The sequence below is a fragment of the Homarus americanus genome, unplaced genomic scaffold, assembly GCF_018991925.1.
Source record: "Homarus americanus isolate GMGI-L3 unplaced genomic scaffold, GMGI_Hamer_2.0 scaffold33468, whole genome shotgun sequence".
Lineage (NCBI taxonomy): Eukaryota > Metazoa > Arthropoda > Malacostraca > Decapoda > Nephropidae > Homarus > Homarus americanus.
In genome coordinates, this window is record NW_024714177.1 from 10,984,686 (window position 1) to 10,999,438 (window position 14,753).

The 14,753-nt window shown below is 38.3% G+C and overlaps 1 protein-coding gene across 3 annotated transcripts; it reads left to right on the forward strand.

The window, feature by feature from the left end:
* The first annotated feature begins 352 nt into the window (after positions 1-352).
* LOC121878294 (jouberin-like) lies at positions 353-13,256 on the forward strand. Of its 3 annotated transcripts, none has more exons than XM_042384408.1 (12): positions 353-529; positions 2,033-2,189; positions 2,736-2,803; positions 3,981-4,206; positions 4,826-4,973; positions 5,180-5,259; positions 6,284-6,423; positions 6,987-7,385; positions 8,280-9,818; positions 10,501-10,598; positions 11,866-12,020; positions 12,888-13,256. In XM_042384408.1, the coding sequence occupies exons 2-12, from the start codon at positions 2,043-2,045 to the stop codon at positions 13,026-13,028; spliced, it is 3,141 nt and encodes a 1,046-aa protein (XP_042240342.1). In that variant the 5' UTR covers positions 353-529; positions 2,033-2,042; the 3' UTR covers positions 13,029-13,256. The 3 variants fall into 3 exon arrangements, with proteins under 3 accessions (XP_042240342.1, XP_042240325.1, XP_042240333.1); XM_042384391.1 differs by having other exon boundaries at positions 2,043-2,189; XM_042384399.1 differs by lacking the exon at positions 353-529 and adding an exon at positions 558-1,675 and having other exon boundaries at positions 2,043-2,189.
* Positions 13,257-14,753: the final 1,497 nt, after the last annotated feature.

The following is a 14,753-nucleotide window of genomic DNA, read 5'->3' on the forward strand; positions in this document are numbered from 1 at the left end:
TCTTCATTCTTAGGTTAAGCCCTGTTTTTCCATAGTATAGTATTTATAAAAAAAAATAATTGTCATTCATCCTTCTCCGACACTAAAAAAAATATAGCTTAATAAATAGTAGTACAGTAGTAGTTTGTTTTCAGTTTTCTTTGAGAAGTTAGTGGTTGTGCCACCTACGGCTCTGGCTGTGTCAGCTCATTAAAGATAATAATTTAAAGGGAAAGTTATATTAGATATCCCTTGGTTCAACCCTTTCTAAATTAATTATTTTGATACAGTAAAAAAGTCTATTAAATTATTTTTTAATGTATTTTTAGATCACATAATGCGACTTTCCAATGCTAATTTGTTAACACTGTTAGTTATAAACTGTTATATATGATACCCCTGTTGTTTACTGACACAGCTGTGGGCTCCTTGACTATAACTTACTCTTGTTAGTGCTGGTCTTGTTTTACGCGTTAATTGTGCAGATAATGGCTGAAATAAGGATATGATGACGAAGAGCCGGTTACTATCACTTCTTTGCTGCGTTTAGGTAAGATTAAGAGGTTTGTTGGAGTGACCTTATACCGTGTACAGCCTTACAACTATCTACTTCACTTGATGGCCACAGCTGCCATAAACAGAGTCCAGTGCTTTATTATTTTATGGTTTGGTTAATATATAGGACTAACCCGCGGATGAGTTATTTTTATTACTTTGTTTTCGGTAAATTTTACTTTAGGACAAGAGTCAATGTTGGTCTTGGTGACTTACACTCGTTATTACACTTAGAACACTTCACTGAGGTTGGTAGAACACCATAAGATCTAAAAAAATGCTATTGGTTGTTCGTTTTTAACTCCATATAATTGAAGTGACACCCAGCGCAGACTTCCATGGTCGGAAATGTATTTGAATTTCGAAGTATGAGAGGCCCAAAATCACAATCGAATCTGATTGGGCAAAAAATACTGTCAATTCTAAAAGCAGAAACCACAATTAATTTTAATTGGTGGCAAAAACAAACAAATCGCTTTTGATTGGCCGCGTGACATGTACGAGAACGCATGCGCATGACGATTTATGTAATTTTCCCGGCATATATATGAAATTGAACTGGTTTGTGTGCCAGGTCAGTTGTGAAGTGGAAAAACCTTTGCAGTGAGATGTGCATGCACTAGTTGGAAAACTAGGAACCTATTGGGGGTGCCAAATACAGTTGTTGAGATAGATGGGGGTAAATTGGTAAGAGGAAGTTTTATCATGGGTGCCTACTAGTGAAGAGAGTCTGGGTGTTTGGCAGCATTGAGCGTGGATTGGGCCGCATGTTCATTGTATCAGTGGAACAAGGAGATGCAAACACCCTAGTTCTTCTATGCCAGAAATTCATTCTACCAGGCACCACTGTCTATAGTGACTGCTGGAAAGCCTGTGCCAGCTTGAGGTCATTGCGATTCTACCACACGACAGTTAACCACAGCCAACACTTTGTAGACCCTGTTACTAATATGTACATGAACAACGTGGAACAGTTGTGGAAGGATATATAGTCCTGGGTTCTGAGGGATGGCAACAGGGACTACCACTACAGGCACTAATTCACTCACTAACTGTTCTGCCACTTTCACCGACACTATACCACAATCATTCACCTCTTCCTCAAGACTGTGGCTCGCCGCTTCCCCCAGTCTCAGTAACAGTAAGTTCGCCTACGGCAACTGTTAAGTAAAGTTAAGTTAGGTTTAATTTCGATATTTGCACACTGCAAAATACAGTGAAATTGCTGTGTTTTTAAATAAATTTTCTATAAAAATTCGGTGATTGGTCAATAATTACCCAGGTGTCAGCTGAGGATGTTGGGAGGAGCTGAAGGCATCAGATGACATGTATATACAGTTACATAGTTTTATAAAGGAGAGTACAGTACAGTACAGTACAGTAAAGTTTTATACAGTATAATATTTGAAGAACTGGGAATTTGATTAAGATTTGTTTTAAGATGTGTGGTACAGAATTTGTCTGCTGTTTTATTTTAACTGGACATAAGCTATTACAGTATTTTCCAGATGGCAGTAGAAGATCTGGAGCCTCTCACCAGAACAGATCATGATGATGAAGGAGAGACAGAGGAGAGAGGAAAAGACACTGGGGAGACTCTCAATACCCTCTTGACCACAGCTCTTCATAAACATGCTGCTCGAAAACTTGGGAAAGTAAATACAGCAAGTATAATTTATTGATTGAGTGCTGTATTGGTAATGTCATATACGGGGTGCTAGGAGTATTCAGTCCTAAACACTAGGCCCTTGAAAATTGGATCCCTCGAGAAATAGTGGGTAAATGGATGCTAAGAGTGTTCGGTCCTGACAATGTATAATTGCATGACTGCAGTGATTGAAGATAACTGTGATATAGGAGTGACTAACCTAACCCAATTTTCTAGGGACCTAATATTGAGAGCCTAATTTTCTGGCCCTCATATAATGTTACCGTTTGTGCTACTCTAGAGATTTTCTGATTTTTATTCCATTTTGAGTTACTGTAGTAACATTGAATTGAACGTGTTAATGTTAAGGTTTTGTATGATACTTGTTAATCCAAATTGTATACAGTATAAATAAAATACAATTGTTTAGCATCTGTTTTGTAGCTCTTTTTTTCTGATGCATGTGTACAGTACAGTAAATGGAGTACAATTATAGTACAGTATGTTTAAAACAAAAAGAAGTGTTTGGTGCTGATGATCAGTATATTTGCAGAAACTTAACAAGAAAAAGAAGGATGAGGTTAAGACTGAAGACAACTCTCACCAGGAAACTGACAAAAAGTAAGGACATTGTATGAATTCCAGAAGGTTTATGTGTAGCTAACAGAATATTTTGTGTAGGATATTTTGTGGTAAGTTAAAGTATTAGTGTACAGTATAGAAGGCAATGCTACCAAAATAAACCATAGAGCTAACTCATGAGTGTTGTTCAGAATTCTTGGTCTGGTGTGTCATTTTGTGTAACACCGTGAAGATGCAGAATTTTTGTTGTTGGCTGTACTCAGTAACATTAACACTTATATAGATATATTGTTTCATAATTAAATGCATTTTTAATGCTGATTTTTCCTTTTTGTAATTCTTTGCCTATTGAAATAGATAAACACGTTGCTTTCCAAATTCCAAGATAAAAAATGTTTTTGGAGAGAGCATTTGTTAAACCAAGTCACCCAGAATAAGAGAGGATGGTGGGATGGGGAGCCAAGGGTGACTGGTTTACCCAGATAGGTTAATAAACCACCTTGACCTGCAAAAATAGGTTATGGCAGGTACTGGTATAAAACTGTTTCCAAGGCAACAGCCTGTACATTACAGTATTTATAAGAACCATCTGGCTATGGGCATCTCTAGAAAATGGACATTACGATTTAGCCATCATTTATGGCTTCAATGAAGAGTCATGTGACTCAGAATCCCTGTGTCTTCCATTGTTGGTTGAAAAAATTTAAGGGTGGAGCTTGTGAGACCCAAGTTTAGGGCAAGTTCTGAATTATGTGATACAACCTACAGCCCAGTAACCATTTGTCTTATATGCTGTGTTTTAAGTGCAGCTGTACCATGGTAGAGGTAGTACTGTATCACTGGCAAGTGGTAGTTTAGAACAACCTTTTACTGATCTGTGTTTTGTATTGTCTCTGCTTCTCAATTCAACAGCTTCTTAGACAGGGTATTTCTGCCAGGGGGAGTTGTCTAGGAGGATATCTCACAAGTCACTTCGTCACTTTGGGAAAAAACAACAACTTGGTTCTTTGTTTTTTCACCCCATTAGGTTGGGAGAAAAAAATGGATATAAATTAATTCAGAAATATATGTCAGTATATTATGAGTTGCAGATCAACCAGTAGTATTATAAAATTTAAGAATTGACTTTTTTTTTAAATTGTATACCCTGTACTTTTAAGCATTCAGATTTTAATGTAACAAGTTAAAAGTGATTCTTATTTTACTGTTTATATAGAAAGAAGAAAGAGAAAAAGAGTAAGACACTAAAGAAAAAAGATAAAAAAGATGCCATTGAGCTGCAAGTAGTGAAGGAGACCAAAGACTTAAAGCAGAGCAGACAGGAAAAGAAAAATGAGGTTGAGAGGCAGCAGGAGGACGATGCAGACCAGGAACAACAGGGACACAGGAGGGAAGAGAAGAGTCAGATTCGACACCTACAGGATTTATCAAAGGAAGATGAGGTTGGGATATATCCAGCTTGTTGAAACTATTTGCTTTTGGGAAGGACTCGATGAATTAATTATAATGCTCTGGTATTGGAGGCAGAGGGTAGGATCTAAAGTACTGTACTCTTTCTGTCTGATTTTGTATCTGTGCTAAACAAAATACAGGGCATCAATGGGGGGTGTAAAGTTCTTGGCAAAAGCTTGGTCCTCTGTAGTGGCTAAGGTGTATGGAGTAGGTAGTGCTCTGTAAGGGGACATAGTATCAAGGTAAAGTCACATAAAACAAAAGAATAGTAATTAAATTCTTATAATTCTTTCAAATTTTAAAATGTGTACATTCAGTTGACATTGATTTAATATGACTATAGAGATCAATCATACATCCCAATATCCATGGTGCAAATCAAGTCACTTCATTGTTTCTTGTTATAATCTTAGTCAGACAACCTCTTATTATATTGAACAACTTACTAGGGGTCTATGAACCCTTCAGTTAGGCCCTGAGTATCTGTCACGGTTGACCTGTTCATTTTTCATTAACTGATCAGTCCCCCCACACACTCAACATCAGTTGAGGGGACTTATTATTTTGGTGTTCATGATCCTCAAATACTTGATCAAAGGGATTTTTTAGGGTAATGAGAGGAGTGGAGATGAACCAGAGGCTGCAGAACACCTTACTAGTGCCATTGTCAGGTCCTCAACACAGGAGTACCTGAAGGCAGTCTCAGTACCAAAAAAGATGCCAACTGTGAAATCCAGGAGAACTACAAACAGTTCAGGTAGTACTTTACTTCAGGTACTGGGTATGTTTATTTGAACCAGGAAAATAAATCCCAATCTTATCTCTTCCTACTGTAATGACCAGATTGACTATATGTTGTGTCCTTGAGTTTGCTTATTTCACTTACTGAAATTAAATTTAGGAGTAAAAAGGATATTGTGACTGAATTATATTATACTCATGGGTGATTTTTTTTCATTACAGATAAAGTGCTTGGCATCACGGTCCATTGTGCAGACCGTTTTGAAGGCTCACCTCTGCTGTTGCCGCATCCAGTGGTGCAGGTTAGGTTCACACTCTTAAGGGGTTTTCATTTACAATATTAAGCATTATGTAAACTTTAGGGCTTGTTTTGCAATTAAAATTTTTGCCTATCATTCAGTAGGGCTGGTTGCTTCAAAAATTTATTAGCTTGGCTTACTTTTTACCAGTCCCAAATAAGTGTCAAATAACATCCACTAAAATTGGATGAGCACAAACAAACAGGAAATGGAATGTATTGCATGCCAAGCAAGTACAGTATATTAGAAAATGCAAGAGTAGATATACAGACACTCACTTTATGCAATACTCTGTATATATTTTAATAGGCTGTTTTTTATGTGTACATTACAACTGCTAGCATTTTTCCCTGTCCATTTCTTTTACTGAAAGGTTATTATCGTCATATTAATCTACTCAGCTATCCTGTTTCCCCAGGGTACATGAATTCTTCTACCTATTGCTCCTCACCTCTGTATCCCTGTGGAATGTTATCAATGAAAGTTGGCTGTTTACCCCACTACCAATCATTTGCACCACCAACCATATCTAGCACCATCCATTTCCACCACAAACTATTTGCAACACCAGCCATCTGTTCTACCAACTCTATCAGCTGTCTGCACCAACAGGTTCATTAGCCATCTACACCAGCACGGGCAGCTTGAACACTTTCCTCCTACACCTGGGTTGGCTGAATTGGTTAGAACTGAGATGTTAACCTGGTTGTGTTGGTATCTAGCAAAGCCAAACAAAACAGGATTAAAGATTTCACATAAGATTATAGAGCAAAAAAGATTATTAGCTTTTGGCCCACTTGCAAGTTTGCACATAAATTGTTTCCTTTCTTGAAATCTAGTATAAAGGTCAGCCCAACTGGAGCTGATATGGCATCACCATATAGCAGCATCTGGTAACTGTGAAGGCATAAACATGGTCTGCCCTGCTTCTGGTTTTTGTTTCTCTGTATTTCTGTGTCATTGTTGACTTTCCTTCTTGTAGTTTTATGAGGTAAGAAGTGTACTAACTAAAATTTACTTGTTGCAGGTGCATATTAGCAACAGTGATACAGGCCAGTGGCTCCAAAAATTAAGTAAAGATCGTAAAGTTACTTCTTATTATGAGGGGAGTGAAGTTGACTATATCCTTCCCATCATGACCCAGCCATATGATGTGAAGAAAGAAAGGTACTGTAGTTTATATCACTGAAATCCCACTGTAGGAGAGGATTGAACATTGAGATTTATGTGGTATTACACAATTATTTCAGTTATTTGTTTGTATATATGGACACTCCCAGTATTCACTCCCAGTAAATACTACTTCTTGCTCTGTCACTATGTTGAAATACACTGTAGTTTGAGCTTTTCCCCATCTAGTTATTATATATCTTATTTGTATCACTTATGTTACTTGTATATTATTTGTAATTCAAAACCCATTCCCCATATATGTAACTGTATATTTTCAGCCTTCTGGCTGCCAAGCTCTTTCAATAAACCGTTAATTATTATTATTATCATTATTATTATTATTATTATTATTATTATTATTATTATTATTATTATTATTATTATTATTATTATTATTATTATACTATATGCTTTTACATAGACTTAAAGGTGATAGGCTGAGCATTAGTAACTTTCCCTGGCAGATAGATGGGAGTCAGGGCAGTGTGGGAATTGTTATCAGAAGATGAAATGAAGTATATGGGTTGTAATTTTTTTTTTGGTTCTCTTTATTTCAGGAGTCTGTATTGTAAGTGGGAAGAACAGCTGACAATTAACGAACCAAGTAACCATTTCACCTCGGATGAACCCCAAGTGCTAATATTCTTTCAGCTCATGGATTTTCTTACCCCATCCACTTGTGACTCCAGTGCTCCATCTAACCAAAAGTTGGATTCTAGAAACTGTGGATGGATCACCTTTGCTTGGGCTTTCCTCAAAATCAGAGGTGCTAATAACCATGTTAATATTGGTCAACAGTTACGATTACAATTGTGGAGGCCCAGAAAATCCTCCAAGGTAGAACTTAGAGACATTTACAGCTGGTGGAAGAGTGGGAGCAGGAACAAGTATCCGTCAACACTTCACGTCACCTTGCAGGAAGTGTCCATTCCCCAGAATCCTCGTCCTGCCCTAAGGTAACTTTATAACCTAATGAAAGGAATCTGATGGAGATGATTTCATTCATTTTATCTGAAGAAGAAATGCAAAACTTGTTCTTTTAATATTTTGTTCATGCCATTGACATCAGAGCAAACTCTGAGATACTAAACATATCAACATTGCCACGGTAGAAATATCTTGCCACTAGTTCACATTGTGATCCTGTTAGCCATGATAATTAAAATACTACATAAACAGTATTTTATTTTTAGTTTACTTAGCCACTCTTAGTGCAGGACAGTACTGTATGTCGTTTTTAGTTTAATTATCTTCATAAACTGACCAGGTCCAATATAGGAAGCTCCGAGATGTCTGTGTCAAAACCTCTTCCGGTGATCACCAAGGGGTATACCTAAGTGTTTCAGTAATTTTTTTTAATGTAGGTACAGTACTCAATAGTATGCTAATTAAAGAGTTGGGGTCCAATTATTGGAATTTGAGTGATTGCTAAGGTGTTTTGAAACCCATATTTTTAGATGCTGTGATTTGGTGTTTTTCTGTTACTCTTTGTGTACTAAATTAGGTAAGCACATTCATTTCCAATTCCAAGACTTCAAGACAATGCTATATAGCCAGAAACTGAAACAGTTCAACCCTTCTCTACCAGGGGCTCTGGTGTAGGCATCAGATAGGTCCTGTAGGCTTTAGAAACCAGATGAAACTTTGTTATTTTTTATCGTGGTTGTGATCTCTAGTCTGCACTCAGTGTACGTTGAGGTTATGTATAAGGGATTCCTATATAAATAATGGCGTCCATTATACAAGCAGATTTTTTTAAATATGACTTAGGTTCCTTATGAAATGTATCAGCTATCATTTATATAAAATAACCAGACCAATTTCATTAAAATTCTTAAACCTTTCCACAGGTCTATGCTTGCCACGCAACAAGAACAGGGTGGAGGCACTGCCTTCGTGGAAATGCTGGATCAATCCTCCATCAGCGGATCAAGTCATAGTCCCATCGCTGGTCAGAACAAACCTGCTGTGAACTGGGGACGAAAACCCAACCAGTCATGCAAGATCCTTAATTCTGTTAAGCATTGTTTGTCACACACTGATAAGGGATGCCTTGTTGTTAAATTTTCAAATGATGGTCTAAAACTTGCCTGTGGATCTTACAAACAAATTCTTATATATGATATCATCACAGGACAGTTAGAACAAGCACTGCCTGGTCACCTTGGTCTTATTTATGATATTTCTTGGAGTGATAATGATTATTTGTTACTAACAGCCTCAGCTGACTCAACAGCAAGAATTTGGCATGTCGACACTGGGAAAGAATGTGACCAGGGCCAGGTGTTGACTCACCCTTCGTATGTGTATGTTGCTCGCTTTGTGCCTGCCAGATCACAAGTTGTCGTCAGTGGCTGCTATGATCACGTACTCAGGGTTTGGTCGTGTAGTAATTCGGGTCGGTACTCTGTTGCCCAGGAATTATCAAATCATCTTGGGTTTGTTAATGCATTGTGCTTTAATGCTGATGGAACTATACTTTTCTCAGGAGATAAACAAGGTGTTATTCTAGTCTGGAGTGTTGATGTTCCCCAAAAAGATAAAGGGAAGAAAAAGACAAAAATACTTACCTTACAACATGAAGTTAAGATCCGTGATATTGTTGGCAACATCATCAACTCGATCTCCTTTCATCCTGGTGGGTTCCGGTTGCTGGTCCACACCAGAGACAGTCAACTGAGACTTGTTAATCATAAACATTGGACAATTACTCACAGACTCCGAGGTTTGCTAAATGTGCGAGAACAAGTGCGAGGGTGTGTCAGCCCCTGTGGCACATGGGTAATATCAGGTAGTGAAGACTGTGGACTTTATGTGTGGAACTCGGATACAGGAGACATGACTTCAGCTTTTATGGATCTTCCAATAAATGGAACAATATCTTGTGTTGACTATCATCCACATGATAATATGATGGCATTATGTTCATACTCCAGTGAAGCTCCTGTTCTTATTCTGGTGTATAATCAAGAAAGTTTACCAGCCAATACCACTATTCCCATGTCTGTTCAACCAGCTGCCTCAGGAAGTTTACAGACCTCTTTAGGAGGAAGTCCAAGCCCTAGTCAGATGCCTCAGAAACAACCTGTCTACCTAAGTCTTAATAATCAGAATCACACAATGTCTAATACCATGTCTTCCCCAGTGAAGTGTCAGTCCACATCTCAAGAGTTGAGAGACTCAGAAATGAAAACTTTTTCATATAGTCAGTCAGTTGTAGAGAGAAAGACAACAATCTTTGCCCATAGTCAGTACTCGAAGAACAGTGATCAAGCTTTGAGAGAGAGACGGCTCCTGTTACACCAAGGAGATAAGATTCTTCAGAAATTAGACTTGGTGTTGAAAATGGCGAGTGAAGATCCATTAAACATGTCTGGGAGCAGAATGATGTAAGAATATGGCTGTTTTGTAAGACTTAGCATGATATATTTTTCATTCTTTTAAGGCATTTCTTACTATTATCCAGAGTGGCAGGAATCAGAAACAGAGACATTACAAACTTCCTTCATTCCTTGTTATTTAGTCATTCTTGATACTGTGTCTCATATGTTTTTTGTTGGTACAGTATTCACTTCCATTAAAAGACCCTAAATAGCCATCTTAAGTACACTTGTCACTCCACACAACCAAGAATCACTAGCAGGTCATTCATCCATCCCACCAAAAACCACAAGATGCTCTGCTTTCTTAGTTCTTTGATTTCTCTTACATTTAATATGCCCTTCCCCCTCTCATTATCACAGTGTATCCATAATGGCATCCCAATAGTGAAGGGTTAGGGGGATAACCCACTAACCACTTTTGTATATTCCCTCTATGGTAAATAAAAGTGGCATCCCAGTAGTGAAAGGGTGAAGTCAAACTATATAGAATAGTGAATTACAGTTGAAACTTATTGTGTTTTGAACATATAGTTTGTTGAAGATAGTGTGTTTATCTTGCAACTTGGTGTCTGAAAGTACAGTACATCGTCACCAATTTACATCGGGAATGTGTTTCTAGAAAATGTGATGTAAATAGGACCAACATAAATAACAAACTTGTTGTACAACATTTGTGTTATATTTTCAGAGGCAGCAAGAGTGAAGGAGTTGTACCCTTGGGTCAACTTGCCACAGTTTTGTATGATTACCACAGCAATGAAACAGATGAATTATCTGTTAAGCAAGGTATGAAAAGTCATCAAGCTATTTAAATGGCTTGTTTAAGACTAGATCCAGCTTTATTGTTCCTGAATTTATGTTTTATTGACCTAAAGAGACAAACATGTGACCTGTTAGAGATGGTCAACTTCCAGTCATATCTGGGCAGAGCTTGCCATTGTCTAGAAGGCATGAAGCACTTTACAGTGAATTTTTTTTTATTCAAAAGGACTGTACTGGTTTCAACTGATGCAACCAGCCCATATAGTAAATCTGTTTGAATTTGTAGATTACCTCAATAATCAATGAGGAATCCAGGTTGGAGTCTAAATTTTTGAGAATTCTTACCTTTACCAAATTGACCACATTGGGAGTACAGTACTGTACATACTTTATCTGCAGTTGCTTGCTGTTAAGCCACCTACCCCAGTCATACATGTTAGGGGTCTCACATTTGTTTTTTTGCATGATACCGATTCTTGGGATCTTGGAAATTACTTCACCTGACCACTTTCTAATGGACAGTGTGACATCCATGATTTTTAGGAGTTCTAAAACTAAAATTTAAGGATTTTAGTGGAGGTTTCAGGATAACATCAGAGTGTAGTGTATAAGATGGGAGAGTTGTGGATCAGTACAGTATTTGGGTTGTATCCATCTCATGTGCTGGCTGGCTGGATTAGCTCCTGTAGGATGCATTGTTTACTGAGTCCTGGAGCTTGTGTAGTACTACCTTCTCCTACATTAAAGTTGGTTATTTCAACAAGAGCCTCTTGGTGAAAGGCATCAGCTAAAAATTAGAATCTGGTCCTGAATTTCTTCTTTTTAGCAGAACCTGTAGCCTGTGTATAATACCTTCCTGACTCTAGTTGACAACCAATGTCCTAAAACTCCTTCAGTTTAGGGTGATGAATGAGGTTGAACTAATCCCAGCTGCTGAAGGAGTCGAGGCATGATAGACTCTCCTTCATGACACACAAACAAGAGTTAATTGGCTATAGACTCCACTGTAAACTAGGAATTCAGGATCAATCGCATTATCTGTAAAGTTTAATAAGATTTCTTAAAAGTTTTCAGGAGGTATTCTTTGCAGTTTGATATTTTTATTTCATCATGAGAGCATTTACAGTGTGCTAATATATCATTAATTTATGTTTTGGTCAACATTTAGTTCTTTATTATTTGGGGGTTATTTTTTTGTGAAATATCATAACACATATTCCATTACTATATCAGTTATTATTGAAAGAAAATATATGGTTTCATCTTTTATCCTATTCTCACTGACTTACAGGTGATTATGTAATGGTAGTCCAGGAAATTAATGTGGACTGGTGGCTTGTGCGCACTGCAGACAGTAAAGCAACTGGTCTTGTACCTTCATCGTACCTTCAACAGCTTCCGGGTGAACTTTGTCAACAACAACAAGATGAAATGGACTCTGGAAAAGTAAGCTATTTATGGCCATTAGTGGTTTGTCAAGTAATCCTTTTTTTTTTAGAATTAAATTTTATACTGTAGGGTATTGTTATTATGTCATCTGTCATACCATATACAGTACAGGTACTGTACTTTGGCGTCTACCTCTCCACAGTTGGTCACCATGTGCAGAGCTCCTGTGAATTTCAACTCACTAAACACTTCAATATAACTGTTTATCTGAACAAATAATCTACATATTCCTTCTGTCTCTATCCTTTCACTTTTGCCTAATATTTCCCGGTTTTATATTGTATTTTCACAATATTGTACTGATGAAAGGATTAGAAGAGCCGTAGGCAAAAGTATACTGTATGTTCATATGATATTTGAGGTGTGTATGACCTGAATGGACAAAGTGCCACTGTGGTCAAAATCGAGATTTATTTCACAAAAGGATCAGGAAACCACCTCTGGAAGTGTCATTATGGTCAATTTTGCTTTTAAGTAAAACTACCCACATGTCACTATGTGTTGGGCTGGCGGTGAGGTTGATGGATGGCATATCACAGGCAGGAAAGTGCCAGAGGTCTCTTTTTTTTTTTATGGTGCTTTGTCCACTCTTGTTGTACCTGCCTCATTTAGTCTCTGACTTTCTAAAGATTAAATCTGAGCTTTAATGAAAAGCTAGAAAAAAGGGGAAAAAAGTATAGTTATTGTGAGAAGAAACACACAATGGCAGACAAAATGGAATAAACATTTCATGTGCCATTGTGGGTTTCTACCCATATTTTGTTGTTCATGTTGTGTTGTTTCTCCTGCTATTATAGTTTTGTATTTGTAATTAATATGTTATGTGTTATGAGAAATATTTATTCTAATTATATATCCACACAGGTAATTGCAGTACCATCAAGTTCTGGAGATGTCAGTTTCATTTCTGATGTTGAAGGAACCCCAAGCAAAGCTCGTGCACGGAGACACAAAGTGAAAGCAATATCAGCGAAGATAATCACCTCAGTTCCAAAAAGCAAATAAGATTATAAAGCAAATACCCTGTACTGTAGTTTGATGTAAAAACATAGCTGTGTTGTTTGGTAATACAGTGAGTTCTCGCTTAACGTCAGGGTTATGTTCCTGAAAACGCGACGTCTTACGAAACAACGTTAAGTGGATCAATTTTCCCCATAAGAAATAGATAAAATACGGGAGATATAGGTCCTCTCAGGCATCCTCGTCCAAAAGACACCAGTTTCATCCACATTGGTTGTTGTGAGTAACTCTTGTATAGCAGGGGGGGGAGGAATGGGGTGTATGGGTTTTGGGAGGGTGTGGCAGAGTGCAGCACAGAGCCAGGGGTCATTGCTACACCTCCACTGGTTTTTACCTCTACCTAGGGGGATGTTTTGTGTACTTCCACCCAGGAGGGGGAGGCACCAGCTCTACTTCCCACTCAGGAGGAGGCACCTGTTTTACTCCACCCAGGAGGAAGTGAGCCTGTAAACCCAGGATGGGTGTTTATTTTCTTCTTTTCTTTCTTTTCTTTCTTTTTTCTTTCTTATGGATGTGGTGGGATTCACCTTCCTGTCAGTGGGTCCTGATGCCTGTGCTTGATGGATGGTACTATTCTCACTTCCCAGGATGGGATTCTTTCTTTTTTCTTTCTTTTTTTTTTTTTGGTTGGGTGGGATTCTCACCCTTTCCAGTCAGTGGGTCCTGATACCTTCCTGTGCTAGACAGATGGTACCATTCTCCACCCAGGATGGGTGTGATTCTTCTTTCTTTCTTTTTCTTTCTTCTTCCTTCTTTCTTTTTCTTCCTTCTTTCTTCTTTCTTCTTCTTTCTTATGGATGGTGGGGGGATTGACACCTTCCCAGTCAGTGGGTCCTGATACTCTGCTGGCGCCTGACAGATGGTACCATTCTCCACCTTCCAGGATGGGTGTCATAGCTGTTGTCACCCACTCGTTGTGATTAGTTCTGGGAGAACTGGCTGGGTCCAGCCTCGTTTTGTGCCATGGTGAGCTGGACGGTTGTACTTGGCTGGGCCGCCAGGGGACACTGATCATCATTCCAGGTTGTTTTTGTTGTTTTTAGTTTTTTCTTCACTATTTATTTATTTGTGCAGTTATTAATATTAATTTGTACTAAATAGCAGAGTTATGTGATGTTTTTGTTTGGTTAGGTTCTGCAAATGTCTATTAACTATTCATCAGGATCTATCTTGATATGTTTCACCAGTCGCTGATAGATAGACATGAGTCATATACACTTGTATACACGCACACACATGATGTACAAGACAGTCATATATGACACACATGACAGTCAAATACACAAGACAGTCATACACACATATGAGTCACTACTATCCTGACCACCGGGGTCAAGACGTACCTGGCGCTCTTGAGCGAGGTCAACTGTTGTTGGCCCATACCAACCCTCCCCTGAACCCTCTCCCACCGGAATATCAACATAGTTCACGCCAGAAGTTACTATTTCATTTAGGAAAGGAATGGAACCAGTGTTAAATAGAGGTAACAGTGCTGCTGTGAGAACAACTCAACAGTAACAGTCGCACCTGTTAACCTTTCATACAGTGAGGTCCCAGGTACTGTGATAATGGCCCGTGAGACCCAACAACCAGCGAGTGTTAATCCGCTTCACGATAGGGGTGCCTGGGACCACACCTCACTCATATAACACCGCCTGGAGGGAATTACACACGGAGGCCCCGTGAAACACCATCTGTGAGGGAATTACT